The following is a 27287-nucleotide window of genomic DNA, read 5'->3' on the forward strand; positions in this document are numbered from 1 at the left end:
AATTATTAGATTAATTATCTAAAATTTCTAAAACATAAAGTTATCATTATCAAGTATAAACTTAATATTTTCGTTCTATATATAGCTTATTGTTTAAATAAATTATTAATTGTTTATTTACTAATAACAGTTATTATTCAGCTGTTATTAATGAAACCAATTCCTACTCATGTTCTATGCTTATTCACTTTGCACATGAATTATTTATATTTTTCTAATATTTCATATGTTAACGTAATAAATAAATCAACTTTGCATATTGATATTCATTATTATTTCATAATTGAATGTAATTTTTGTTATTATATTATGAATCTACATGGTAAAATCTATATAATCAATACTTTGTTATATTAAATTTATCTCTAATTAACATATTTTTCTTAATATCCAAAATCATTATATCTATATCTATTACTTTGTGACGTCACGCTGTTTATTTTGATTCGACTCTTATTTGTATACAATTGCGTAAACAGTGAGGTAGCGCCGCTTAATATATTGATTTGAATAAACAGATAGATACGTTAGACTAGTTGCAGTAATTGAGTGATTTAATAAATAGCTCATAAATAGGACTGTTATATTATATATATATCTCGGTATATATATGATTAAAAAAAAACGGAGATAGCCAAAAGTCTTCTTGTTGCATGTACTACCATAGAAAAATTCGCCGCCATGATCGGTTGACCCACCTGCGCAGCTTTTTTTAAAAATCTGTTGGACAGACCCATGTATATATGTAGCTTACATTTTTGTAAAAGAATTTTTTAGAATTTATTTCGTCGAAAACTATGCATAAATTACGGAGATTTCGCTATAAAATGGCATTGAGGGTAAATTTTGAGGGTAACTTTCACTTTATAAATAGTTCATTCTGCAAAACAAAAGTATACATGTCTTTCGCTTGCTGGAGCGTCATAGCACATGAAATGACCAGCATAATTTACGATTGACAATTGCCTATATTGTAATAATAACTTTCACCCTCGAAATAACAGATATTAGAAAAACGTCGAAACACGTAAATCAATTTTTACTAGAAAAGCAGTTTTTAATATTTTTAACATAACTTTTTGATTGTGTAGGTTAAAAATGCACTTTAAAATATCATTTTTTATCTATACAATGTATGGATTCCAACCCCCGGAGATAAAATTTATGTGGTTCTGTTACTTTATTTATAAGAAGTTTATTCCTTTGAGTATTATTCAAAATTCCATTACAATTAAAGATATTGCTACAATACCGCTATCGGAGCTGACTTTTGTGACTGGGTATCATCCATTAAATAGCTTTTTCCGTCGATCAAATAATATATATAGGCCTTTTATTTTTTTAAACTATAACATATCTTAATTGTAGAAAAATCGGAGGCGGAGGTTGGAAACGTTACTTCGTAAGTCACTCGTCAACACAAACAATAAATGCTGTCTGGCTTGTCCAGCTACTAACACACATACGAGGGTGGTTCGATAAGTACTCAACCTCACCGCCGGATGGCGCCACTCTCGCAAAAGAAATATTCTATCACGTAGTACAACCTTCTCGATGGTTACTGTCAAGATTTCAGCCGAATCGGAGTTGTAGTTTATTTCTGCGAGCGTGTGAAAGCAAGTGTGTCCGTTGACTTTTGAAAAATGGAAAAAGAGCAGTATCGGTCGGTGATTCAATTCTTGTTTTTGGAAGGGAAATCGCGCAGCGAAATCAAAAAGCGCTTGGATGCTGTGTACGGTGACTCTTCTCCTTCAATAGCGACCGTCTAAAATTGGTTTAACGAGTTTGAACGTGGTCGCACGTTGATTTTTGAAGAGCCACGTCCAGATAACGTGACAAAAATTCACGATCTCGTATTTGGCAGATCGACGAATGAAGGTGCGCGAGATAGTTAAGATCGCAGACATCTCAAAAGACCGCGTGGGTCATGTTCTGCATGAAATTTTGGGCATGAGAAAGCTGTCGGCGCGATGGGTGCCGCGTTTGCTCACTCCGAATAACAAGCGCAACCCTGAGACAACTTCAGAGCAATGTCTGACGTTGTTTAACCGCAATCCAAAGGAGTTTCTGCGTCGTTTCGTAACAGTCGACGAAACATGGATCCACTGGTATACACCAGAGATCAAGGAACAGTCGAAACAGTGGACTTTACCCGGCGAAAGTGCTCCGAAGAAGGCGAAAACTGCCCCATCGGCCGGAAAGGTGATGGCCACCGTTTTCTGGGATTCACAAGGTGTGATCTACATCGACTACCTGGAGAGGGGCAAAACGGTCACAGGGCTGTACTATGCCGAATTATTGGGCCGATTCGACGTCAAATTGCAGAAAAAACGGCCCCATTTGGCGAAGAAAAAAGTGCTCTTCCACCATGACAACGCACCGGCTCACACCTCCGCCGTCGCCATGGCCAAATTGGTCGAATTAGGCTACGAACTGCTGCCCCATCCACCGTATTCTCCAGCTTTAGCCCAGTGTGACTTCTTTTTGTTTCCAAACTTGAAAAAGTCACTCGCCGGGCAGAAATTTGAGTCGAATAAGGAGGTAATCTCTGCCACGGAATCCTACATTTCAGACCTCGAGGAAACGTATTTTTCAGACGGGTTAAAGAAGTTGGAGCATCGCTGGGCCAAGTGTATCGAACTAAAAGGAGACTATGTTGAAAAATAAAACGCTACTTTTCCAAAATTTTCGTTTTTCTTTTGTAGGCTAAGTACTTATCGGACCACCCTCGTACATACGCGCAGACATGCTTAGCTCGACCCACTCTAATCTATGCAAATTCAAAAGAAGAGATGAGGGGCAGCTTGAACTAGGGGTAGCTGAGTTATATTTTTTCGCCAAGTCTTTGTCACTCGATTTTACTTGTTTCGTTGATGATTTCATATTTATTACTTAATAATTGCTGCCACGATATAATCTGCGAATTCTCTGGCAAAGCGGAATTTATCGACTGTTGAGCGGTCCAGTCACCGGTAGCACGTGCACTAAAGTAAGTTACGCAGAGAGTTCGTATTTAAGCAAAATTATTTATCTTCGCCTATCATTTTTCTTTGGTTTACAAACTCGGTTTGTTCCTGGCTGTGTATCTAAAGTCTTCTCTATCAATTAACTTGACCGTCGGCTCGCCGTAAAATTTGCCGACTTTTAGTAGTAGAGTTATCTGTGCTTTCTTTTATGCTATAAAATTTACCGTGCAAATTAATTTGTTTAATTTGCTACCTAATTTTCATTTTATATTGTTTCCGTTACCGAGTGGAAATTTTGCGAAGTTTGCCATGTGCACGGTAGCATCTGAGTTGTGTACTTGCCTTGATTTCTCTCTGTATTTTTCCTCTTGATATTTAGCAGCGATTGCCTAACAGGAATCCGCTGAAGCTGGGACAACGAGGTAAGTACGACGAATAAGATTTGGAGAGGCATTGCTCTGATATGACTAAACATTGATATAACGATTTTCAATGCCTGGCACCCAAAAATTCAATTTTGTCACTTTGTATGCGATAAAATAGAATACCACGTTACAGTATAAATATGCGTTTGTTTATGTTTGTAAGAAAGAATATTTACATGTTTTGGAGGTTTTAACCGCTGGCCAAATTTTCAGCACAATGTACCTGGTGGTGACTCATTTATCTTATCAGGATATCAAAATGCCACCGTATTGTTGAGTTTTGAAATTGGTGGTTGGATGGATTGGTTAATTGCAACGGTAGTATCTACGCTTAAGCACGACTGGATTTTAGGAGCCGACTTGTAGATAGCGTGGGATATAAATATTAGCTACGGTAATCGCGCTTGGTGAGCAGGTGACCAAGGCGATTGGTATCCGTTAGCAGAACAGGATAGTAATGAGGTAATCCTTTTTACAGAATATTTAAGTATGAGTAAGTACGAGGAGGCTCAGCGAGAGACAATCCCGGCGTTAGTTCGCCGGATTGTCCCAGAGTCTGGTGAATCTCCGGCGGTTACAAGAGATATCGAGCACATCATCGATGTAGATGATGCGCGCCCGATAAAGACCCCAATGCGCCGAATGTCGCCTCCTATATTAGTGTTCACGCATGAAGAAACTATACAGCTATGGAAGGTAAAAATAATTAGGCCATCGAATAGTCAGTGGAGTAGCGAGCCGGTAATCGTACGTAAACAGGACGGCGGTTATAGATATTGTCTGGATTTTCGTCCGGTAAATAAGGTTACGAAAGTAGACGCGTATCAGTTGCCTAGCATTGATGCTATCTTGGACAAGTTGCGTAGAGCAGTCTACCTGTCGAAGATAGATCTGCGGCCGGCGTTTTGGCAAATTCCACTATGGGAAAATAGCAAATAGTATACAACGTTCATGGTCCCTGGTCTTGGTTTATGGAGGTTCGAGCGAATGCCGTTTGGTTTGATAAATGCGCCGGCTACTTTCACCCATTTGATGCACTTTTCGGTCTAGAATACGAGCCGCACGTTTTTAAGTATCTCGATGATTTGCTGGTAGTTAGCGCAGACTTCGATAGCCACGAGATTTGGTTAGAGAAAGTTTTGAAGCGTTTAGTAAGCGTCGGTCTAAAAATCAATTTAGAAAACTCTAATTTATGTAACTTATTTACATGCGCTTTGCATCCGTAAAGCGTCGGAGAAGTCCAGGGTTATCGCAGGGAAAGGAGGAATTGTATTTCCGCTGACGGAATCAAGTAGCTAAGGCTTGAAATCGCCGGGCTCTCGAGCTGCCGCGGCTGACTACCTCGCTGGTAGAGTAGCGAATAGGAGCCATAGCACGAGGGTTTTGATAGGAAGAGGGAGCAGGAGTCCTTCGATCCGAAATGTCACCAACGGTATTTTGGAGGTGGTACTAAGCTCGAGCGACTCCGAGGAGGAGGCGATGCTGGCTCTGGAGTTGCCTCGAGAAGCTCCGCAGCCGCACGTCCACGCTCTTCTCTCATATAAGCCGCTAGCGCATCAGAGGTCCGACCTCGTGTACCAGATTGTTCGCACGGGTGGGCCCGCGCAATTCCCTCCAGCCGGTTATTTGGAGGACGAGCGAAAGAGGAAGGCTGAGGCCCTACAAAATGCAGGAAGAAGGGAGCGCTCCATGCGTTTTAACCTTTCAGCATGTAATTTCGAGAGGCCGTCCTCCAGTCAGACATCGACGGTATCCCGGGCGGCGGAGGGAGCTGTTGTTGAGGCAGCGATTACCCTCCAGCCACCGGTTTTTTTGGCGGCTGATGGAGGAAAGGTCACGGGAATAAGTATGGGCACCGCCACCCGAAAGATGAAAGTGGAACCGGTGGCACTGGTACGACTAGCCCTTAGGCCGGTACGATCTCTTCTGTCTTCCCAGGCGGCAAGCTCAACCTCGCTCTCCGCGTCTTCATGTTGGGTAGACGAGACTGGGGTTTGCCTTGTTCGGGGTAGCTTCCTGCAGAGTCTGGCTCCGGTTCCCTGCGACCCATTGTTAGACATGCCCTCGTTCCGCTGTCCTAGGTCGGCCTGCAGGGACCCACCTGTTTCACGTCCGGTATGCCGGAATTGCGGGCGACTCGGCGTCTTCATCCACGAATGTCCGCGCTCCCGTGATGCCTTTACTGGCCACTCTCTGCGCTAATAAAGATTTTTGTGACTTTATGATCGAAGCACTTGAGTGATTCCAGAGAGAAGCTCAGCTGAATGTAATGCGCCACGAGGAGATGCTTGGGCTTCGTACGCAGCGACAGACAGAGCATCAGATCAGGGATGGTCTTTTTGCTATCGTGGACGAGCCAGAGATCCTGGTACATGGTATTATTATATGGGTACTCCCTGATTATATGGGTACTCTTTATCAGGCATCCATTTCTGTCCTCGATGATCTCGGTTTTGGTGGTACTCATAATCTTTTACCTGTTATTGACACGCGTGCTTGGAATTGTTTGAGTGCATCGCGACCTGGTATCACTACGGTTCTGTATCCGAGACAACCACCTACTGATCAGTCATCCTCGCGTTGATCTTTTGTTTTTTGGTTAGTTCTTCCACAGTTCGCGACTGAATTCTTCGCTTCTCGTCAAGACTAAGAGAACTCTCAGCGAAATCTATTTTTGGCTATGGTGGCACTGCCAAGGCTTATCTCCGTCCTATTTGGCTTAAGCCTGTTTTTGATCTCCTTACAGAAGTGAGAACAGTGAGTGATAATGTTGGGTATGCTTGGCCAATGGTTAGAAACTTGCGTGTTTTCTGTACAGCCACTCAGCACTCCGACCCGATAATGATCACATTATCATCATCTTCTCCAAATCTCAAATCTATCGAGTGCTAACGCTAATCATACTGTAAGGATAACTTCATCTTTACCTTCGCCGGGCTCAAATAATGCTCCCCTGTAACTTCAATTTGAGCGTGCAAATCAGATCTCACCTGATGTATCGGCCTCCGTCATTTCGATCGCGCATATTAATATTAATGGGCTAAATGTCACTTCCTACTTTTCTCTTCTTGGGGTTGAAGCCCAACTTAAGCATTATGATCTGATTGCTATTTCCGAAACTAAACTTCATGATTTTATTTCTAATTCGCATCTTTCTTTAACAGATTATAACTTTTATCGGCTTGATTGTGCGGGCAAGGAGGGCGGAGAGGGGGCGCTTGATTTTTATGCTCATATTAGCTTTAGAGTTAATGTACTTTTGTGATCTGATGCAACTTTCAATAACACTTTGGTGTTTATTATTGCTGAAGATCAAAAAAAAATAATTCTAAGCTACTATTTGCCGTTGTTTACTGCCATCCATCCGCATCCACTCCTTCCTTCTTCTTTGACTCCATATCTTCTTTCCTTCCACTTTATAATGGTGTTGTTATTACTGGTGACTTCAATTCTAATCTCTCTTTTAATCTTCCTCGTGTTCTTTCCCTTCGAAATCTATTTAACTCTTTTGCCCTCCAAGTTGTTTCCACTAAAGCTACTTATCATCCTATTTCGACCAATGGAGAGATCACGCATACTACTCTTGACCTCTTTATTAGAAATCAGTCCACTTAGGTCCTTTATTTCTCTCAATCTCACTCTCCCTTCGTCCCATACCATGACCTTATTCATCTCACAATCTCATCCACTTCTTCTCTTGATTCTCTTAAACCTTTCACTTCTCGATGTCTACATCACATCAATCCCTCCACACTCAATGCCCTTATTACCTCCAATCCCATGGACCTTCCACTCAATGCCCTAAACAATACTTCCTGTTTGCGGTATCTGCGCTCCATGTACGTAGCACGAGAGTAGAGAGCAATAATTTATAACATTTTTTTTGGTTGCTGTAAAAGTGAAAGTTTATTTGGAGATGCGATCCTTTGTCGCTTAATGGGTTTTTTTGCGGATGGGAGAAAACCCAGAATATGAACATGTGCGGTAGTTCCAGCGGTGCGTGCGCGATGCAAAAAAAGAGTATGGTCGTCCAGCAATTGTCGCACAGATAAACATTTTGAGGGAAATTCGGCACTATAACTCTTGCAACTCTAATTGGCCCCACGAACAGGCCCAATGCTGGAGAAAACTCTCTGATCCTTCTTCAGGAAGGAGGAAGCAGTCAGTAGTTCTCGAGAACTCGATCCTTGCACCTCGTTGCTCTCTCTTTCAGTTACCTAGTTGCTCTCTCAGTTAACTTGCTGCCTTCAGTTCTTTACTTCGTTGTGATTTACTTATAGTAATAGCCTTCACTGGTAACGTGTGTGCTGAATGTGAGTGCGAGTTCCTGGCTTTACATATTAAGTGACTTGGCGAACCCGCGATCGCAACAAGGGCTACCGGCACCCGTTTATCTAGCTGAGGATATACGTGGTATCCTCTGAGGCATCTCCGACCCTGATCAGCTCAAACAGCAGGAACTCGGCCCTACTCATAGGGGTAGCATAGTGCAGGCTGTGCCCGTGACCAAGACATTGGCAATGTGCTGCTCTAGGAGACAACCTTCCTTCTCGCACAAAGTGCAATTAGCGTCGTGTGGTAAGCGAGTAGTTTTTAAATTGAATGGCCATTCACAGGCAAAGCGAGCCTGCCGAAATTTATTAATTGTAAATAAGTAGCGTATCTCTTTGTACATTTGACGATTGTGTTTGCTCATATTTAGATGGATTATCCCTACTTATGACTGGGGTTTTTATGCCGGATAAATACGAGCCTAATTATACTTGTTAAAAATCTAATAAAAATAAATCCATGTCCTTTATTTATTCAATATTCATGCCCCATATCCGTATTAAATTTCGATGAACATGATATACGAGGTGTGTTCAAAAAGTAAGATGACTTTGTATTTTTAAGAAAAAATATTTATTTATTTATCAATATTTATGTTGTCCCCTTCAAAGTAATCCCCCTCAGATACAATACACTTATGCCAACGGTTTTTCCAATCCTCAAAGCACTTCTCATAAGCACTTTTCGGTATAGCCTTGAGCTCTTCCAGCGATGCAGTCTTTATCTCTTCAATCGTTGCAAATCTCCGTCCTTTCATAGGTCTCTTTAGTTTTGGGAACAAAAAAAAGTCACATGGGGCCAAATCCGGTGAATATGGTGGCTGAGGCATGATTGTGGTGTTGTTTTTGGCCAAAAAATCTCTCACAAGCAAAGATGAGTGAGCAGGGGCATTATCGTGATGCAAAAGCCATGAATTGTTTTTCCATAATTCTGGGCGTTTTCTTCGTATTGCTTCTCGCAAACGGCGCATAACTTCAAGATAATACTGTTTATTGACCGTACGTCCATATGGCAAGAACTCCTGATGCACCACGCCATGGTAATGGAAGAAAACAGTGAGCAAAACTTTGACATTTGATCGAACTTGGCGTGCTTTTTTCGGTCTTGGCTCATCTGGGCTCTTCCATTGGGACGATTGGACTTTGGTTTCGATATCATAACCATATACCCATGATTCGTCACCAGTTATGACCCTTTTGAGTAAATCTGGGTCGTCGATGACGTCATTCAACAGTTCTTGAGCGGTGCTCATGCGACGGTTCTTTTGGTCAAAATTTAGCAATTTCGGAACAAACTTCGCTGACACACGTCTCATGCCCAAAACGTTAGAAAAAATTTCGTGGCACGAGCCAAGCGATATACCAACATCCTCAGCAACTTCTCTGATAGTGATTCGACGATTTTCCGGAACAATTTTCTTCACTGCTTGAACGTTTTCATCCGATGTTGACGTGCTTGGGCTTCTAGAGCACGGCTCGTCATTGGCATCTTCCCGGCCATCTTGGAAGAGTTTGTACCACTTGTAAACATCTTTTTTAATCAGAACAGTTTCATCGTATGCCACCGTCAACATTTCAAGTGTTTCGGAGCACTTTATTTTATTTTTTACACAAAATTTGATGCAAACCCTTTAATCCATAATTTTCGATAGCAAGAAATCGCCGAGCACGCAAAACACTTATAACCTTTACGCCTCTTACAACCAAACAAAAAATGCTATACACTTGAAACTTGGTACAGATGTTCGGGAAGAGTGTACCAACATAACGAAACAAAATAATCGATAATCGAAAGTATGTTGCCCGTGAAATTTGAAACGTCACCTTACTTTTTGAACACACCTCGTACATGAGACTTATAAATTCTTTCTTATAGGTGATTTGAATTTCTGTACTGATTATATTTAACTTGGAATTTCTACTAAAATAATTATCTAATTTGTTCACTTCCTTTCACATTGCGGATCAGTCTGAGTTCGCCTTCACTCGCGCGATTGTTACAGCTGTTGATGAGTTTGCACCTTTGTCCCTGGTTACCATCGTCCTCGACTAACACATATCATTAACCAGTCTATTGCTACATCCACTTTTCCTTTCTTGTGCAAGTTCATCCTTATTCGTCCGTTATCTACAATTTAAGCTCTCCAGTCTCCTTCTGATATCAGATCTATAGCCCAGCTCTCTGAGACATCCAAGGTTATGGAACGTTTACTCCATAGGAAATTTTCTTCCTATTCAAATGCTCATAATCTCCTGGATGCGAGGCAGGCTGAATTTAGAAGGAAACACTCGACTGAGACTGCCGTGGTGGGCCTTCTTGATGATATTAGGCAAGCTATTGAGTTGAGACAGATTACTATTCTCTTGCTCTTTGACTTTTCTAAGGCTTTTAACACGATCCCTCATGATCTTCGTATTTCTAAAATAAGAGCTTACAATGTTGCTGATTCAACACTCCGTTGGTTTTTCAGATACTTGATTGAACGGCTTTAGGCTGTTATTGATCTGGGGGCTTGGGGAGCTTCACATTACTTGAGCAGCAGCTTTTTCATATAAAGTCAGATCCGAATTTCTCACTAATCTCCCTTCTCTTTTAAAGCTACCAGCCATCTCCCTTCCTTTTAATGTCTCAGCCTTTACGTCTACTCCAAACTACACTTCTCGCATAAATTAAAGGAACAAAAAAAATTTCTAATTTTTTTAGCAATTTTAAACAGTCTGTATTTTAGTGGTAAATTGTCATACAGGAAATAAAAAAGTCTAACGTGACCCAAAACCCCCCTAAATTTTCAGATCGATCGGTTGAGAAGTTTTTCTGGACCGATTGATTGAAATATTGAAAGAATTGAGGGAACAAGAGTTTTGTTCCTTGAACTTGACTTAATCTTTTTAAAAATCAATAATTTCATTTTTTTAGTGACCTTCGTTCAGGAGGGGTATAGATATGGACAGGTTGATGAAGAACTCGGTTTAAGTGCTTTGGTTGTATCTCGTGCGTACAACCGATTCCGGGAAACAAATGGATACCAACGACTTGCTGGACAAGAACGATATCGAACAACGACTAGACGAGATGATCGAACAATCATTCGACAGGTTATCCAAGACCCTTTTGCTCCAGCAAACGTCATCGCTCGAAACTTCCCGAATCGCCAACAACAGCGACAACAACAACATCAAAAACAATAACAACGACAGCCGCGAAACATTTCTCGATTCACGGTAAGAAATCGTCTGCGCGAATCTAGACTTCGTGCTCGAACTGCTGCCCATGGACCGATGTTGACCGTTGCATATCGTAGAGCTCGTCTGCAGTACGCTCATAACCATGCGAACTGGTCAATGAAAAATTTGAACAGCGTTTTTTTTTCTGGCGAGTTTCGGTTTTGCCTGAATAGTAACGACAGAAGACCTCGAACTTGGCGTCGTACAGGTCAACATTATCAACAGCGTTTCATTCGTCCCATAGCTGCTTACGGCGGAGGATCGCTGATGGTTTGAGCTACAATTTCATGGGATTCTCGTACTCCTTTAGTGATTATTCAAGACACTCTCAATGCTAGGCATTACATCGACCGAATCTTGCAACCTCACGTGTTACCGTTAGCACGAAACAGGAGAGGATTTATTTTTATGCAAGATAATGCTAGGCCTGGCACAGCGAATATCACGTATCAATTCTTTCAAGAGGAACAACATCAGATTGTTCAGACATCCTGCAATGAGTCCCGATCTGAATCCCATAGAGCACATCTGGGACATATTGGGCCGCCGATTGCGTCAAAATTATTGCCATCTGAATAATTTAGCAGAATTAAAGAACGCTTTGATAACAGTTTGGCGTTAGATCCCTCAACGGATGATCCGAAATTGCATTTCGAATATGCGACAAAGGTTGCAAGCTGTAATTAGAAGTAGAGGCGGGAACACTCAATACTGAACACATACACATTACACACTTTAGAAAATGAGTTTGGAGTCGTAAAATACTGTGGAGCTGACGACCCACGAGGTCTCTGTTTTTCCGAAGAATCTAATACACGTGCGTAAGCACAAAAGAAGCGTAAATCTGACCGTGCATCTTCCACATGGTATGCTCTGGATAACACTTATGCCGGCGGTAAATCCGTAATCAATCAGAAACCTTGTTTGTCTTGAAGACGAAAAAAAAAATTTTTTTTCAATCAACCATGACAGACTTTTGTAGGAAATCTTCTGTAAAAAACGAAACCCTTTGTCCGTTCGTTGGACAACCAGTAGTTTCAGAGATATCGGCAGTTGAGTGAAAAAGAATCCTTTTGCATTGAAAATTCGATATTTCAAAGATATATGGTCGTATCTGACTTCCGTAAAAAGCAAATTAAACCTGAATGAACAGGCTATGAGAACTATGCATTAGTCTAGCTCGAAAAAATTTTTTTATGTTCGTAGAGTAAAATAATAAGGTAAAAATTTTGGAAAATTTTTTTTATTTTTTATCTAAGAATTGCATGGCTACAGGTGCTCCAAAAAATTTTTAACCAAAAAATTCAAAATCTAGAGTCTTCAAGCTTCAAAAGCTATATTTTTTTATTTCCTGTATGACAATTTATCACTAAGATACAGCCTATTTAAAATTGCAAAAAAAATTAGAAATTTTTTTTGTTCCTTTAATTTAAGCGAGACGTGTATCTACACAACCCTAGATCCTCCCTTACCTATAATTTTCCTCCCTTTAATTCACTTCATTAATTGTTCCCTCTACTATATTATTATTCTTAATCTTTATTATGTTTCCCTATGGTTTTTTCGGTTGTTTTCATAGGTTGTTTTCATTAGCTGCTGCTGATATAAGTATATATATTATGACGGTAAACGTCTGATTAGCGCTAACGGCCCAACCATGCGGCTGCCCGCGAGGACAGCACCTACCGGTTGGGGAAAATGTGACGAGGGAATTCGGCACGCGACGGGACGGAACGCGCGCGTATGCAAATGAACCAGTCGAGGATCAGCTATCGATATCGCCGGAGGGGAGTCGAGGATTGAAATCCGATCGCCGAGCCGTACCTTTGACGTTTTCCCGAGTGCAGAGACGATAAAAGAGAAGCTGTGCCATAGCCTGACGGAGTGGAGTGCGTGCAAGTGTACGTGAGCAGAGAGTTTCGCCATCGAGGGCGAAACCGTAAGCGAGAGACAACATCGCCGACAAATAAACATTACCGAAAGACATAGCGTATGCCGTACGAGCCTCCTTCATCTTACTTGTTACCCGTGCGAGAATTAATAAGGTAAGCTGGCCAGCTTAATTTTGCGATCGCCATAGAATTATCTATAACTAATCTCTCGTACTCGACAAAAAGCGTGCATGTAATAACTCTGCGAACTATGAGCGGCGAGCGATCCGACACTGCATGTTGTTGTCGTGCGCGCGGCATGTAAACATAAACACGCAGGCCGAATGAAGTGTAATATTAAGAGGCAATAAAAGTTATCGCTTGTGATACTAACGATATTTCCGACGTATTTATTTCGCATTAGTAGATAGTTGGTTAACTGACACCCGTTTCCTCCTGCTCTCCGGTTTTCGTGTTTGAACGTGTAGGTAACCACGCGCGCTCTTCGATACGATCGCGCGCATTAAAATAAATAAACGGTATTAACCCCGTTACAATATACTTATATATATTTATATATATACCTATTATGTTCTCATTGCCTGTATGATTCTTTGCCCATATGCTGATTCACGTACTCCTCTAGTTGCGCTTATGCGTTTATTTATTAATGCTCTTTGAATCTTATTGCTTATTTGCGCTGTTTTACCGATTCTATATAATTTTTTATTTAGTTTTAAGTTTTATTATTTTATTGCTTTATTGTTTTTTGTTAATTGTAAATTTTTCTTACCATACTTTTTATGGCTTTATATTTATTTATTATTTATTTTGTTATGCAGTTTTAAGTTCCTTTCTTTTCAATTGTGTTTTATTTTTTTGTAACTTTTATTACTTTATATCTGATTCTTGTTTTTACTAAAAATTTTATGTACTTAATATATTATATTTTCACTGCTTATAGCCTACGAGGTTATACCCCAAGGTTTAATACACGCTTAATCAATCAATCAATTTCTCTCTGTTATGCGACATAATGAAAGCGAAGCGCGGTATGTCCAATACTCACATGACTACTGAGGATCTAGACAGAGACCTTCTTGGACTGGGGAGTTATTTGTCATAGTTCTAGGGAGAAAATCATTTATAAATGAATTACTGCTTCAAACTAAATTCGAGAAATTCCTGGACATTAAACCTGTTGTAAAGGGACTTGGCTTCAGATATGTGTGGCACAGTGGCGAAAAATTTCTGATCCGACGAAAGACGAGTGAAAAGGCGTACGCATTTGATATGGCAGCGGACCTGCAGGCCATTAGTTCGGTATGGGAGTCGACGAGTGGGACGCGATCGTCGATCGTATCGGAAAGCGGGGCGGAATGCGCGATGTTATTGGAGGTAAGAGAATAAAATGGTGACAGTGTTATGAGTAATATAGGGAGGACGTGACTCGAGACGGTAGATACTAAAGATGTTGCGTATCACTGTGGATTTCTCAGAGCTGGATGTCTTAACATTAACTCGGTAAGGACGCATATTTAGAAGCTTCGTCTGTTTCTGGCTGGGGATGCCACCAATCATATTTTTGGGGTTGCTGAGACTTGGCTTGGACCTGTAATTGATGATCACATTATACGGGTTCTGGGCTACTCAATGATAAGAAGCGATCGCAACATTGGCGGGGTTGTCATTTTCCTTTTCATACGTAAAGAATTTCGAATAAATAGACTGGCATCATCTGTCATGCAAGAACCTGGGAAACCGGGAATACAAAAGTATCTATTTTGCAGTGTTGAGATGAACGACTTCTCTCCGGTGCTTATCGGGATCATTTATCATCCACCTGAAGTGCCCCAGCAGCAGGGCTCAGGTCATTCTGATATGCTAAAGGATCTCTGTGATGGTTTTAACCATAAGATCATCATGGATGATCTGAATGCTGATATGAGCTCGAGCTCAGATGATGTTCTCACTGTCACGTGTCTGGGTAGGGAACTGTTGCTAAGCTTGGTCCAGCATAGCCCAACTCACCATGTGGGAGATTTTCATACGTGAATTGATCTCATGCTGACTGACTCATGCGACACCATCATGGACCACAGAAACGAGTTGCTACTCAGTTTCGGTAAGTACGCAATTATTGATGTCGTGATTAACATGTATGCGCCATCTCCTGCGACGGGGAACTTTTCATATCACAACTTCTGTGGTATTCGCTCGGATTTGCTTTTAGATTTTTTGGCAGGCTGTGACTGCGCATTCATTGAGTTTGCCAGATCAGATCTGGAATGTGCTACTCAACTATAACTTAACCGCAGCCATTAACACGTTTGCACTTGAAAGGACGATATGCCTCAGGAAAAAATATGCTCCTTGGCTTGGATTAGAGCTGATGATACTTGTCGACAAGCGCGAAGCTTTGCGTAGACGTTACAAGCGTACTGGACGGGCGGATGTTTTAGAGAAGTTTCTTTGTTATTGTTGCATCATCAATTAAATAAAGGAAAAGTATATTATACAGTTATAAAAAACTTAATATTCAAATTAATAATGTTTAAAGTTCATAATATAGACTTGCCAAACCTGCTAAATTTTTCAGTACTGAAATAACTTGGTGTGCCATGTAAGAATCAAGACCTGAAGTTGGTTCATCGCAAATCATCAATGGTGGATCTGTTAAAACTTCAGAAGCAAAAGATAATCTTTTCATTTCACCTCCTGATATACCCTTTATTCGTCCTGGTATACCAATTATTGTATTCCGGCATTTTGTTAAGGCAAGCTGAAAAAATGGACAAAAAATGGAAGATAATAGTTGTAAAATAAAGAAATCTCACACTCAAAGATAATAATAATAGTTTTTCATAAATTTTTGAAAATTTTGTTCATTGCTGGTTGTGACAGTAAACGTCATATTAACGCTATCACCTCAACCATGCGGCTGCCTGCGAGGGCAGCACCTACTGGTTGGGAAAAATGGAATATGGGAATTCGGTACGAGACGGGACGGAACGCGCGCAAATATAAATGAACTAGTCGAGGAGAAGTTATCCGAGCGTCCAGCCGCCTAACAGCAAGCCAGAGTTTTCCGCCAAAGTTTCCGTGGGAAGTAAGAAGTGAGCCAGCCGATTTTCCACACGATAAGAAGTGACACCTCCGAGCTCGTGAGAATTGTTTTCGTAGCTGTGGTAGCGAGTGTGTGTGTGTGAGTAAGCATGAGTGGAGTGTTTCGCCATCGAGGGCGAAACCGAGAGCAGACTGTTCCTGTGAGGGACTAACGTTAACGAACTTGTCTCCTTTCCCCTTGCGAGTTGTGCGATGGATACGAAGGTAAGCTGGCCAGCTTTATATCGCGACTTTGCTTTATTTTCCTCACGATTACACGGAACTAATTACTAATACCTCGTACTCTGTAAGAATCGGTAGCGTGCATGTGCTAACCCGGCGAACAAAGAGCTACGATCGCTCCGACGCTGCATGTTATTGACGCGCGCGCGTTTCGTAAACATAAACACGCGGGCCAAGTATACTGTAGTGAATAGGGAAATAAACTAACTCGCATGAGATACTGATTATAATTTCGCTGTTATTATTTCTCACTAGTAGCAAGTTGATTGCATCTCTTCGATGTAATCGCGCGAATGAATAATCGAAATAAAAAGGCGGAGCAATCACCCGTTACATGGTTTTATAACAATTGGATAAAACGGACACACGTCCAACTGTTTGGAGTACTTCAAACACGAATTGTTAGACTATATAGGTGAGCGAAATAGTAAGAGATGGAGATGGTACACCTATGTTATGAGTATGTGTATGTGCGTGTGTGTGTATTTTTGTTTTTTTCAGAGGGTTGTAGGTCACAAATCTTTTATAAACGAACATTGTTGATGAATTCGAGATAGAGACTATGACATTCTTTTCCACTACTATCTGAATCGATGTCCTTCCTGTAATCTCTAGTATATAGTGGTAATCCTTTTTCATATTACTTCGGTGAGGACTGTTCTGATCTTGATAAATTTCTCTTCTGATGCTATTTTTCTTAACCTATCATACTTATAATTTTTTCAGTCTTTTATCTGCATTTATATTTCATTTTTTTCTTTACTTTTGATTCCTTCAACGATAAAGATTGCTATCACATTATATTTCTTCTATATTATTAGTATGGTAGCTATTATATAGTCTTATAATAATTTCGCTCCAATGTTCCTGCTATTTTTCTCCTATCCAGTTGGTTCACAAAATGCAAATATAGTGTGCTATGCATCATTCTTTTTTTCTCCGCATAATTTGCAGGTGCTGTTTGGTCTGGCTTCATTTGACTAAATCATTTCTGAAGAACTTATGATTACTGACTCCTTACGCCAGCCTTTATAACATTTCTCCATGTATACATAATATTTCCTTTCCTTTATTCTAGATATGAGTGCAGGAGTCTATCGTTTATCACACGATACATTCCATCCCTCTTTAGTTTTTATGAGTAGTGAGTATTCAGCTTTTTCTCCCATACTACTCTTTTCTTCTTAAGATAGGTCACCTTGATGCTTTCGTCGCTCTTCTTGTTTGTATCACTACAAGTCTCATTTCTTTCAAGAGCCAAAGTCTCGCAGAAGGTACACCTAATAACATGTTTGCCACATCTCTTGACACTGTCATCTGCTTTATTTTTCCACGTATATCCTACGTTTATTCCACTGTACATTCAACACACACATAGTGCAATATTTAAAGATGATATTCCTAGGAATAATCGTAACTCCTAGGTCTACTGAAATTTCAGGATTTCTTGGTAAATTTGATATTCATCTAGTGCATTTTCTCATTGTCTAGTATAATTTCAAGAAATATAACAAATGGTAGAACATTAATCCAGTTTATTCTGTATCTAGAAACGCTCATCTTTATTTCAGCTATTTGTCAGCCGTTTGTTTCAGCCGCTGTCATTTATTTTCAGCCACGATCGCGAACAGAGTGTATTTGCTGATCTCGGCGCGAGTTTAAGAGTTAATAGATTTTTCGGGAATTCTAAGGCAAATCCAAGATTTCCGACTGTTCTGAGTTGTGTTAGCGATACTCCGAGGAAAAATTAAAAACGTCGAATAAAATTCCGCTTTCGCTATAATCCGCTCGTATACTGCCCTGAAAGAAGAATTGCTTACGAGAGCTAGACCGGCCAACTTCTATGTTCAGGCGAGAGCAAAAACAAAATACAAGCTGTTGAAGCTGTGTCGTTACTTTGGAGCGTCACCCGCTCACTCCAAATGACAGACGTAAATCTCGGCACCTGTTGTAGTCAATAGCTACCAGCCGTTTCCTTTGCGTTTTCTGATTCGAATCTCCAACGACTGCTACAACCAAATGAGAGCAGTCTGGTGTCTGCTAAATAAATCGAAAAGATGAGTCACCAAGTCTAAGCCGTGACGAGATTTTCCTGGCGGATTAAACCTCAAAAATTTCTCCGACACACACAAAGTCCTAATAGTCTTAATTTAAAAATAATACCTACATTTGATTGATTATTTTATAAATGTTATCATTAACTATTTTTTTCGAATAAAGTATTTGTTCAATAAATTAGATAATTTTGATAGATTTAACAGTTTATTTTTTTCTAAAGAACACTGAACATGGTTGCGTTTATCAGTGACACAGAATAATCAGTGCAATCAAAGCAGAACTGACGGGGATGAGAATCAGCCTTTAGATCTCGTTTAGGTATGTAGCACCGTCGCTCATCTATCGCTCTCGATATTCTGTATATCTTAATATTCGCTAATATAGAGAAGGTATACACGTGTGTATCCGTATGTTGTGGACTATATATTAAGTATTTACAAAAACAATTTACAACAGTCTAACAGTGTTTTTCTATCAATTGTATTAAATGAATTTTTTTTTAGGAGACATGTATAGAATAAGAAATGAGCACGACAAAATAACGGTCGTGAATATAAGAAAGACTGATTAAAAATTCGCGAGCACACCGAGGAAAAGCACGCGGTTACGATGGAAGGAGGAACGCAGCATACGACTAGGCGAAATTGTTTAATTTTACTACGACTGCCGAGCCGTAAACGGAAAAAAAAATCTTTACCCCTCGTTTCTGCAATCCATCACCTACTTCCCATCAACGTATATGTTTGTCTATAGGTTTGGTGTGGCAGTTTTGTTTTTACGAATAGTGACTTATCCAACTTACGTAAAAATTAGTTAGTCTTTATGCAAAAGCTGTACGAGCGGAACTTTAATATCGCGTACCGGCCCACTATATCCAAAATTTTACGAAGCTGTTTCAAGCTTGTTAACGCTGGGTAGTAAATGATGGGCGAGATCCAGTCTGGATCGAAGTGTAATGTCTGGCAATACAATCGATAACTTAAGTACGAGACCTCTGTACAAAAGAAATCCTATCTTGCAAGGTTAACCTCTAAGCTCGTCTCGATCAAACGATGCAACATACGCTTAAGTTATATCATACAACTCTTAAAATCCCCACTCATAACCAACAAATCATCTAGATACTAAAATACATTAGGCTCGTACTCTATACTAAACAACACGTCCATCAACCCCGAAAAGATTACGAGTACGTTCACCAAACCGAAAGCCATTCTCTTGAATTTCCATAGCCGGAGACCTGACACCGCAAAAGCAATATACTGCTTACTTTCTTCGAAAAGTGGTATTTATCAAAATGCCGCTCACAAATCAATTTTCTACAAATAAAGCGCACTGTGTAATTTAATCAAAATCGAGTCTATGCTTGGCATCAGGTAAGCATCTACCTTGATTACCATGTTCACGAACCTTAAATCTAAACAAAACCGAGAACTACTGATTTCTTTACTACAACTAGTGCGCTACACTTCTGACTGCCCGACGGTCTAATTATTCCGACTTTCCATAAACGCATTGTTTATTTCTGTGTGAACCTTAAAATCGGAGGGGATATACGCCATATTGGTATTTTAATCGGTTTCACAGCCCCCACATCGATTATGTGCTTGATTGTACCCAACCCGACACTGCTGGGGATTCTTCTTGTTCAGAGCAATTCGGTAGATTAATGTCAGGATCTCCTTAGCTTCCATTGAGCCTCCTTATAAGATATCAAATCGGCACTTTCAGCAAACATGTTTACCGCGCGACTTTCAGAATCCGCAAGAGGGTACCAATCATCGTGATCACCGCTCGCCACTGATGATTATCGTTATTTCATATCTATTTTCTCTATTTGTCAGTATTTTGAGGTCGTTCATGGATATACATATATCTGAAGCTTGAGTGTATGTATTTTGAATATACATATAGCGAATCACGAGTGTACAATTGAAAATACTAGAGATGTAAGAAGAAGAGGGTTGAAATATACTTTTCTATCGATTTCTTTAAATATTATAGATATATTTTAGGAAAAAAACACAAGATCTTTGAATCAGGAAAAAACTTCAATTTTGATTCTAGTGAAATTTGTGCATTTCTGAATAAAACCAGATTAAAAACTCTTATAAGGTGCATAAAGTACAATGATTTCTAATCTCACAATTATTCTAAAGAAAGTATCTTATTCAATGTAAATACAACTACTAACAAGAATGAAATAGTATATTTCTAGGTTATTATTAGATATATGTTCGAAAATCAGCTAAAAATTATATAAATAATCGAATCGGTCAAGTTCTAAGATGATTATTTTTCATCAAATCTGAGTATTTCTAATGATAAATCGTGATTTGGGCCTCATCAGATCCAAAAATTTATCGGGCCCCAATTTGAGACCATTATTAATACAATCTGAGATCAGTCGCAACAATGCAAAGTGTCCGAAATTCGCGGCCTCCCTAAGTATACCGATCGCTCTTGTTGCCGCTCAACTATCAACTAGCGGCACTCACTCCTAACTCTTGCTTCTCGCTAGAATTTGACGGTAAATTCTATGTCTTGATGAATACGCTCTCTCTCTCTCTCTCTCTCTCTCTCTCTGGCGCTGTCCCCTACCAACGCTACTGACCTACTATGCACTATGGGAAAAGTAGAACATTTTCATCCGGAAATCGTACGGCTCTTAACTGACAAGGCCTAAAAAGATGCGGTTGGTTACAAATGAAAGTTCAAGTAATTTGTCAAATAGGAAAATTATTTTGGATGGATCAGTCATTTCATGACCTTCATACCTCACGATAAAATCTTAAATTAAAAAATTTTTTCATTATTTCTTAAATAAAATGGATTTATATGATAGGTGAAGCATATTAAACTATACTTTTTCAATAATTTTAGTATCGCCATTCCAAATTTTGCCTCTAAAAAAATTTAGATCGATTGTGTCTCACGGAAATAATCACCCCACTAAGATATCTCGATTAGTAAGCTTTTACTCTAAAAAAGTTTCAGACAAAAGTTATTTAACTTTAAGGGGGCCATGTTTTGTTGATATTAAATTTGATCTTGAACATGTTTTCCACGGTTATTTCAAGGTCAATGTTGTTTTTTAAATAGGAACACCTATTTTTGATAGCAGATTTGGGTTCAGCGGGAATTTTTGGGTTCAGGTAATGTAACACGTCTGTAATGTCTATGGTATCCTCACTCCATTCCCAAGGTCATTTCGTGATTAATATAGGAGAATATTCAGGAGTTTTAGTAAGGGGTACTTGTTTACCGTGAGTTCCGTGCTTCTCAATGGGGTGTTTGTTTACCATGAGGATTTATGTCTCTCACTGCGGTGCTTGTTTGCCGTGAGTCCCCGTGCCTCTCACTTCTTATCCACGAAATACCTGTTCAAAGTGACCGCAACTTGCTTCGAGGCACAGATTCAAACGCCTCTGGAAATTCTCAACTGTTCTTAACAATGTTGCCCTTGGAATAGCTCTGCAAGCTTGGTAGATGTGAACCATCATATCCTCTCTCGTTGTTAGCCATTCTGCATAATCAACGATCTTGAGATATTCCCACCAATGAAAATGTGGTGAACGTGAGATCCGGTGAACATGGAGGTTAGTCGACTGGACCTCCTCCTCCGATCCATTGTTCTCCGTACGTCACGTATAAAAAATTATGAACATGTAACGAGGGCAGCGCCTTATTCGGCACTGACGTCACCAATTTATTCAGGGGAGAGTAAGAGAGGCACTTTCGCTCTTTAACAATCGGGGAACGAGAGGATAGGTCGAACGAATAACTAATTTTCCTTACTTGGAACATACAACTTAAATCTATTCAGACAAACAAATACAAAATCTGACCACGTCGCCATGCCGAGCGATAAGAGGGAGAGAGAGAGAAGAAGGGCAGACGAGGAGCAAGCGTACTGCTTGCTCTCGTCACAAACAATTCGTGTGAAATGAGCTGGTGCGCCATCCTGCTGGAACCACGATCTTCTTCTTGTTTCTAGATCAACATCTTCTAACATTTCTGGTAACCTATTCCTCATCTACTCTAAATATCTGTTTGCATTAATGTTTCCATCGAAGAAATAAAGTCCGATCAAGTAATCGTTTACTATACCACACCATACTATGAGACTCCATTTGTTTGCTACTGATGTGAGGATCCAGATGGATAGCTGCTAGAACATTTAATGTGCGAGCATCCATTCTATCACATTTACGGCGTCTGCGTCGGCGAACAAAATTTTCGAGCTCGTCGAGTAAATCGCCATAAACTTGTATGATCAGAATGTCTTCTATTCGGCAAACGTCGCGCATAAAGTCTTGTCGTTGCTCTGTAACGATTACGACATTCTCTAAGAACTAGAATCATATCATAAATTTCTACAGTCTACTACAGATGGAAATTTTTGATAAATTATCTTTTATTTTCAACAAATATGAAGAATTCTACATTGGAGATTGTGGTATGTCAAAAATCACTTTAAAACACTGCATCAAAATTTACTATGATCAATTTCCAAGTATGTTATTATTGAACACCCTGAAAGATACCAATGTTACTAGATTCACTACGAGTATGTTACTACAGCTTAAGTTTTACCTTCTTTCAAATGGATTCAATTGTCTAGAATTTGTAAGGTATACATCAGAGGAACCACAAGTCATAAAAACCGAACATTACGACCAAAAGTTGTTGAATTAATTTTGAAGATTTATTCTTAGATTTATTTTTAAAGTAGGATTATGAACATATAGCGGTTATCAAAATAGGATTTTCCACTCTAGGTTGACCTCCAAATGACCTTAGGAATGAGGTTGTACTCACTTGGATTTCACAGACATGCACTTATGTAAACGTAGAAATGAACGTAGAATGTGAATATTTGATCAAGAATAGGGATTCCCGTTGAAACAAAAGGTTGACCAAGAAATGACCTTGGGTATGGAATGGGGGTCACATAGACCCCCACACATGTTATACCTTTTATTACCTGTTGTTATACCTGATATTACCTGAACATAAAAATTCTCGCCGAATCCATCTACCATCAAAAATAGGTGTTCCTATTTAAAAAACAATATTGACCTTGAAATAACCTTGGTAAAATATGTTCAAGACCAAATGCAATATCACCAAAACATGGCCCCCTCAAAGTTAAACAACTTTTCTCTGAAACTCTTTTCGAGAAAAAGCGTAATAATCGAGATATCTTAGTGGGGCGATTAAAATTAGCTACTTTGTATTTATACACACACACACACACACACACACATACTTACAACAGTGAATAATTAAATTTATTTACTTAATAATTTATTTGTTTAGTCATTGCATTGAATAAATATTTTAACAGTTTTTTATTCACACTCATTGAACGTTTAGAGCAGAGTATAATTCGCGAAAGTAATTGATCCAAAAAGCTGTATACAATCGAATAGGTGTACAAGTAGATCAAGTATTACAAGGCAAAGATCAAATATTACAAGTAACTAAAAATATAGGAAACGTGGTTAGAAGTTGTTTCAGTAATCCGGCATTATTTGTTGAAGCTCTAGAGATTGATGTTAATTTGATATCACATATTGCTCAGATATCGCAGCTTTCTAAATGCAAAATGAACTAGACTTGGAAAAGTTATACATGTTTTGCTAGAAAACATACGTATTGCATTATACGTTATATCCATGGTCTCGAATGACACCCACCTTGCACAAATTATTGAAACATGGCTGCAAGAAAATTTCCTTTACCAATGGCTTACTATTCGGAAGATGCAAACGAGTCATGGCACAAACTATAATAGAAAGAACATGGTGCATCATTGTCGTCAGAATAGTCAAGTAAATCGCCTACTGCACGTTTTCAACAGAGCTGTTTATTATACAGATCCTGAAATTTTAATGATATATATTGAAGATAGAACAAAGTTGCATAACAAGAGTCCGGCATCACGAGATATACTTCAATTTATTAGAGCCAGGTATGAAACAATTTTTGTTTAGACATGCAAGCTGATTGATAATAATAATTTCAATTTTTGCAGGAGTGCTGCTATTGTAAGCAATAGTGAAATTGAGGATATTTGAATAATGATATATTAGTATATAAATCGAAAGAATTTGCAATGTTCATTTTATTTTGATATTATCGAAGCCATAACATAACCATTTATACTTTACTATACAATCAATCTTGTTATGAAAAATAATATATCACTTAAAAAAATGATGATATTGTTGTATTGTTGTCTCAATTTTAGTAGAAAGCATCTTATAGATAAAATTTGTTATTGTCCGATATAATATGTTATTTATATGGGTACATATGCGTATGTATGTACTATATATAACAGATACTATTTGGAGTGTAGCTTATCATATATTCAATATTTTGTTAGTTACTTGTAATTTTTGTAAGATGAAATCGCTCTGAATTTTTTTAGAGGCCAGATTTGGACAGGTCGTACCAAAATTTTTGGAAAAGTATAATTTTATATGCTTCACCTATCGTATAAATCCATTTTATTTTAAGAATTAATGAAAAATTAATGAAATTTAAGATTTTATCGTGAGTTTTTAAGATCATGGAATGACCTTGACCCTTCCATAATATTTTTCCTATTTGATAAATTATTTTCATTCACAACCGACCGCATCTTTTTAGGCCTTATCAGTCAAGAGCCGTACGATTTCCGGAAGGAAATGTTGCGCTTTTCCTATAGTGCTATGTACACGAAGTCGAGCATGTAACACGGTAACTCAATACACATGTTCGACGAAGATCCAGCAGCTACGCAGACTTATAGGGGTAGGGAGAGATGCCAATGAAGCAGGCTACTCATATTCCTGGCCTCCATCACAATTTATTCGCAATTAAATTTTATTAACTAAGGAAACTCGCGGTATAAACAAATTATAATCAATAAACTTTAAATTAAGTCGTAATGATTTTCACTTAAAGACTATTAACCTGTCTTTCTCGGTATGTTAAGAAGTGAGCTTTTTTCTTACACATGTTTCTGTTCAGGCCGAACTCAAAAATTTTCACTTGCATCTCTTATTTTGAAAATAAATGAAAAAATGACGTTGATATTTCCTAAATGTTTTTCACCTTAGAGCAGTTATACTTACAGCCCCGCGATTTTCGAATGTGTTCGAAAATTAAATAAATTCATTATATATCTGAGCTTTCCAGCTGAAAACTCCAGAACATTAGTCTCTCAATAGCACAACAGCTTTCAAATACTGATGTCCTTCATAAACATCACGTGCTGTTCAATTGAAAAACTGATATTTCAAAATTTTCCCATTAAAAACTCTGTATTTATTTATCGACGACCGTATTTAGAGACGACCTCGAATCTTGGTCGAGTAAATGAGAAGCAAACGTATGAGATTTATTCACGAAAGTCACGTCAATTCATTTTTAAATTAATAATAGCTTTAATATGTGATGTTAATATCACCTATTATTTATTATTTTGTTCGTACTCTTGTGGTCTGTCGCGTTAATGAGTAAGAATTCGTTTTAACTTTGAAAATATTTATGAATACTGAGTTTGAAATAAAACAATACATGAAATATCTATGATTATTTGAATTGGGTTTAAGGAAAGATAGATTTTACCCGAGTTTTTTATAGTGCGAAGTGTCCCATAAGCAGAGCTTAAGTCTCTCTTGTAAAATGGATGTAATTTAGCTCAAAGGCTATAGCGGGTTAACTATGTTAAAATTGCCTAAGAATGAATCGTTATCGGGGATCAGCCATCCGAAAGAACATATTTTGAGACTCTCTCACCTAAATTTTCAGACCTCTAGGTGGCAATAGAGTGCCACAATCATAAAAAACTGGTTTTTGTGAAAATAATTTCTCCTGCTTTACTGTTTGCTCAAAAAATTCTGAAAAAATTCAAGGATATTAAATTTTTTACTACAAAATAGCCCGATTTTTTTCAGATTTTGTGGATAAAAATCGGAGTCAGAAAAAATTATTGAAATTTTCAATGATTTTTTAGGTTATGAAGGTTATATTTGGCTAACATCTACATAATCATTTTTTATGTATTTTTTCCCGTACTTTCGAATGCATTTATTCAAATTATCATATTTTGACCGGAACATGCTCAAAAACTGAAAAAACATTTTTCGCGTTTTCCCCATGTCTTTAGCACATAACCTCAAAATTAGATACTTCACTAGGTACTAAAATACCTATAAATACTCTAGGACTCTTTGCCTGTATGCAAGAACACCAAAAAGTAGTTTAGAAAAATTTTCCAACTCCTAAAAGTTCATACAGTCACGTATTACTTCCCTGGAACTGCAAAGAGCAAGACCAATCATTTATGATTGAGACATTTTTGTTGCTTAAAATTAATTCAAACCTTAAAGCTTTAAAACATTTTGAATTAAAATAGTTTGAACAATATAAGCTAGACATTTTTTTAACGAGCCTCTTATTATATTGACAATCTTGTGATCCACAAGTTATAGTTATCGTACTTAGTCTTCGTATTTGGTACAACCCTTTATTCATAGTTTCATTGAATAAAACTTGTGAGATTGCATACTTGGATTACACATTAATATAATAACACATTATATTATACAATAATGATTAAAAAAACATTGAATTTACTTCTGTGAGATTATGAGAACGTTTTAGCACAACAACGTCAGTTGTCTTCTGCTACGTCAAATTATCTCGACGACCTACTAAGTCGCCCGAAAAAACGCTCAGTATCACGCGGTGAGCTAACAGGTCGGCCTCAGAAAAAGTACTTTTTGGTTAGTGACCTACCCACTCACTCGATGGCACTACCGGGCTTTCGTACTCCCCTCCCTCCCAGAAGAGCCTACGTAAACCTACTGCGCATGACAATGAATCGTTGGTCATCTAGCCCAATCGTGGCCGACGATTCTGACGGTTCGCTTCTGACTATTTAAATGGAACAAAAATGGACCTCAAATCTGAACGTCGATCCATTTCAAGTTTGTATTTTCATGACATTCAAGGCAAAAATTGAAGAATTCCGTTAGGCGCTTTTCAAAAAAATTGAAAAATGTA

The 27287-nt window shown here is 38.7% G+C and overlaps 1 protein-coding gene across 4 annotated transcripts in view; it reads right to left on the reverse strand.

Moving 5' to 3' along the window:
• The window catches only part of LOC131668403 (protein white), a 625545-nt gene that overhangs the window by 346502 nt on the left and 251756 nt on the right, over positions 1-27287 (reverse strand). For all 4 annotated transcript variants that reach the window (XR_009302267.1, XM_058942531.1, XM_058942521.1 and 1 more), the window contains one exon: positions 15402-15600. Coding sequence is in view for 3 of the 4 variants with exons in the window: in XM_058942531.1 (XP_058798514.1) it covers positions 15402-15600 (199 nt within the window). In the remaining variant the exon portion in view is untranslated. The remainder of the gene's footprint in view (positions 1-15401; positions 15601-27287) is intronic.

The sequence above is a fragment of the Phymastichus coffea genome, unplaced genomic scaffold (genome assembly GCF_024137745.1).
Source record: "Phymastichus coffea isolate CEN01 unplaced genomic scaffold, Cenicafe_Pcof_1.1 PCOF00006, whole genome shotgun sequence".
In the NCBI taxonomy this organism is placed as follows: domain Eukaryota; kingdom Metazoa; phylum Arthropoda; class Insecta; order Hymenoptera; family Eulophidae; genus Phymastichus; species Phymastichus coffea.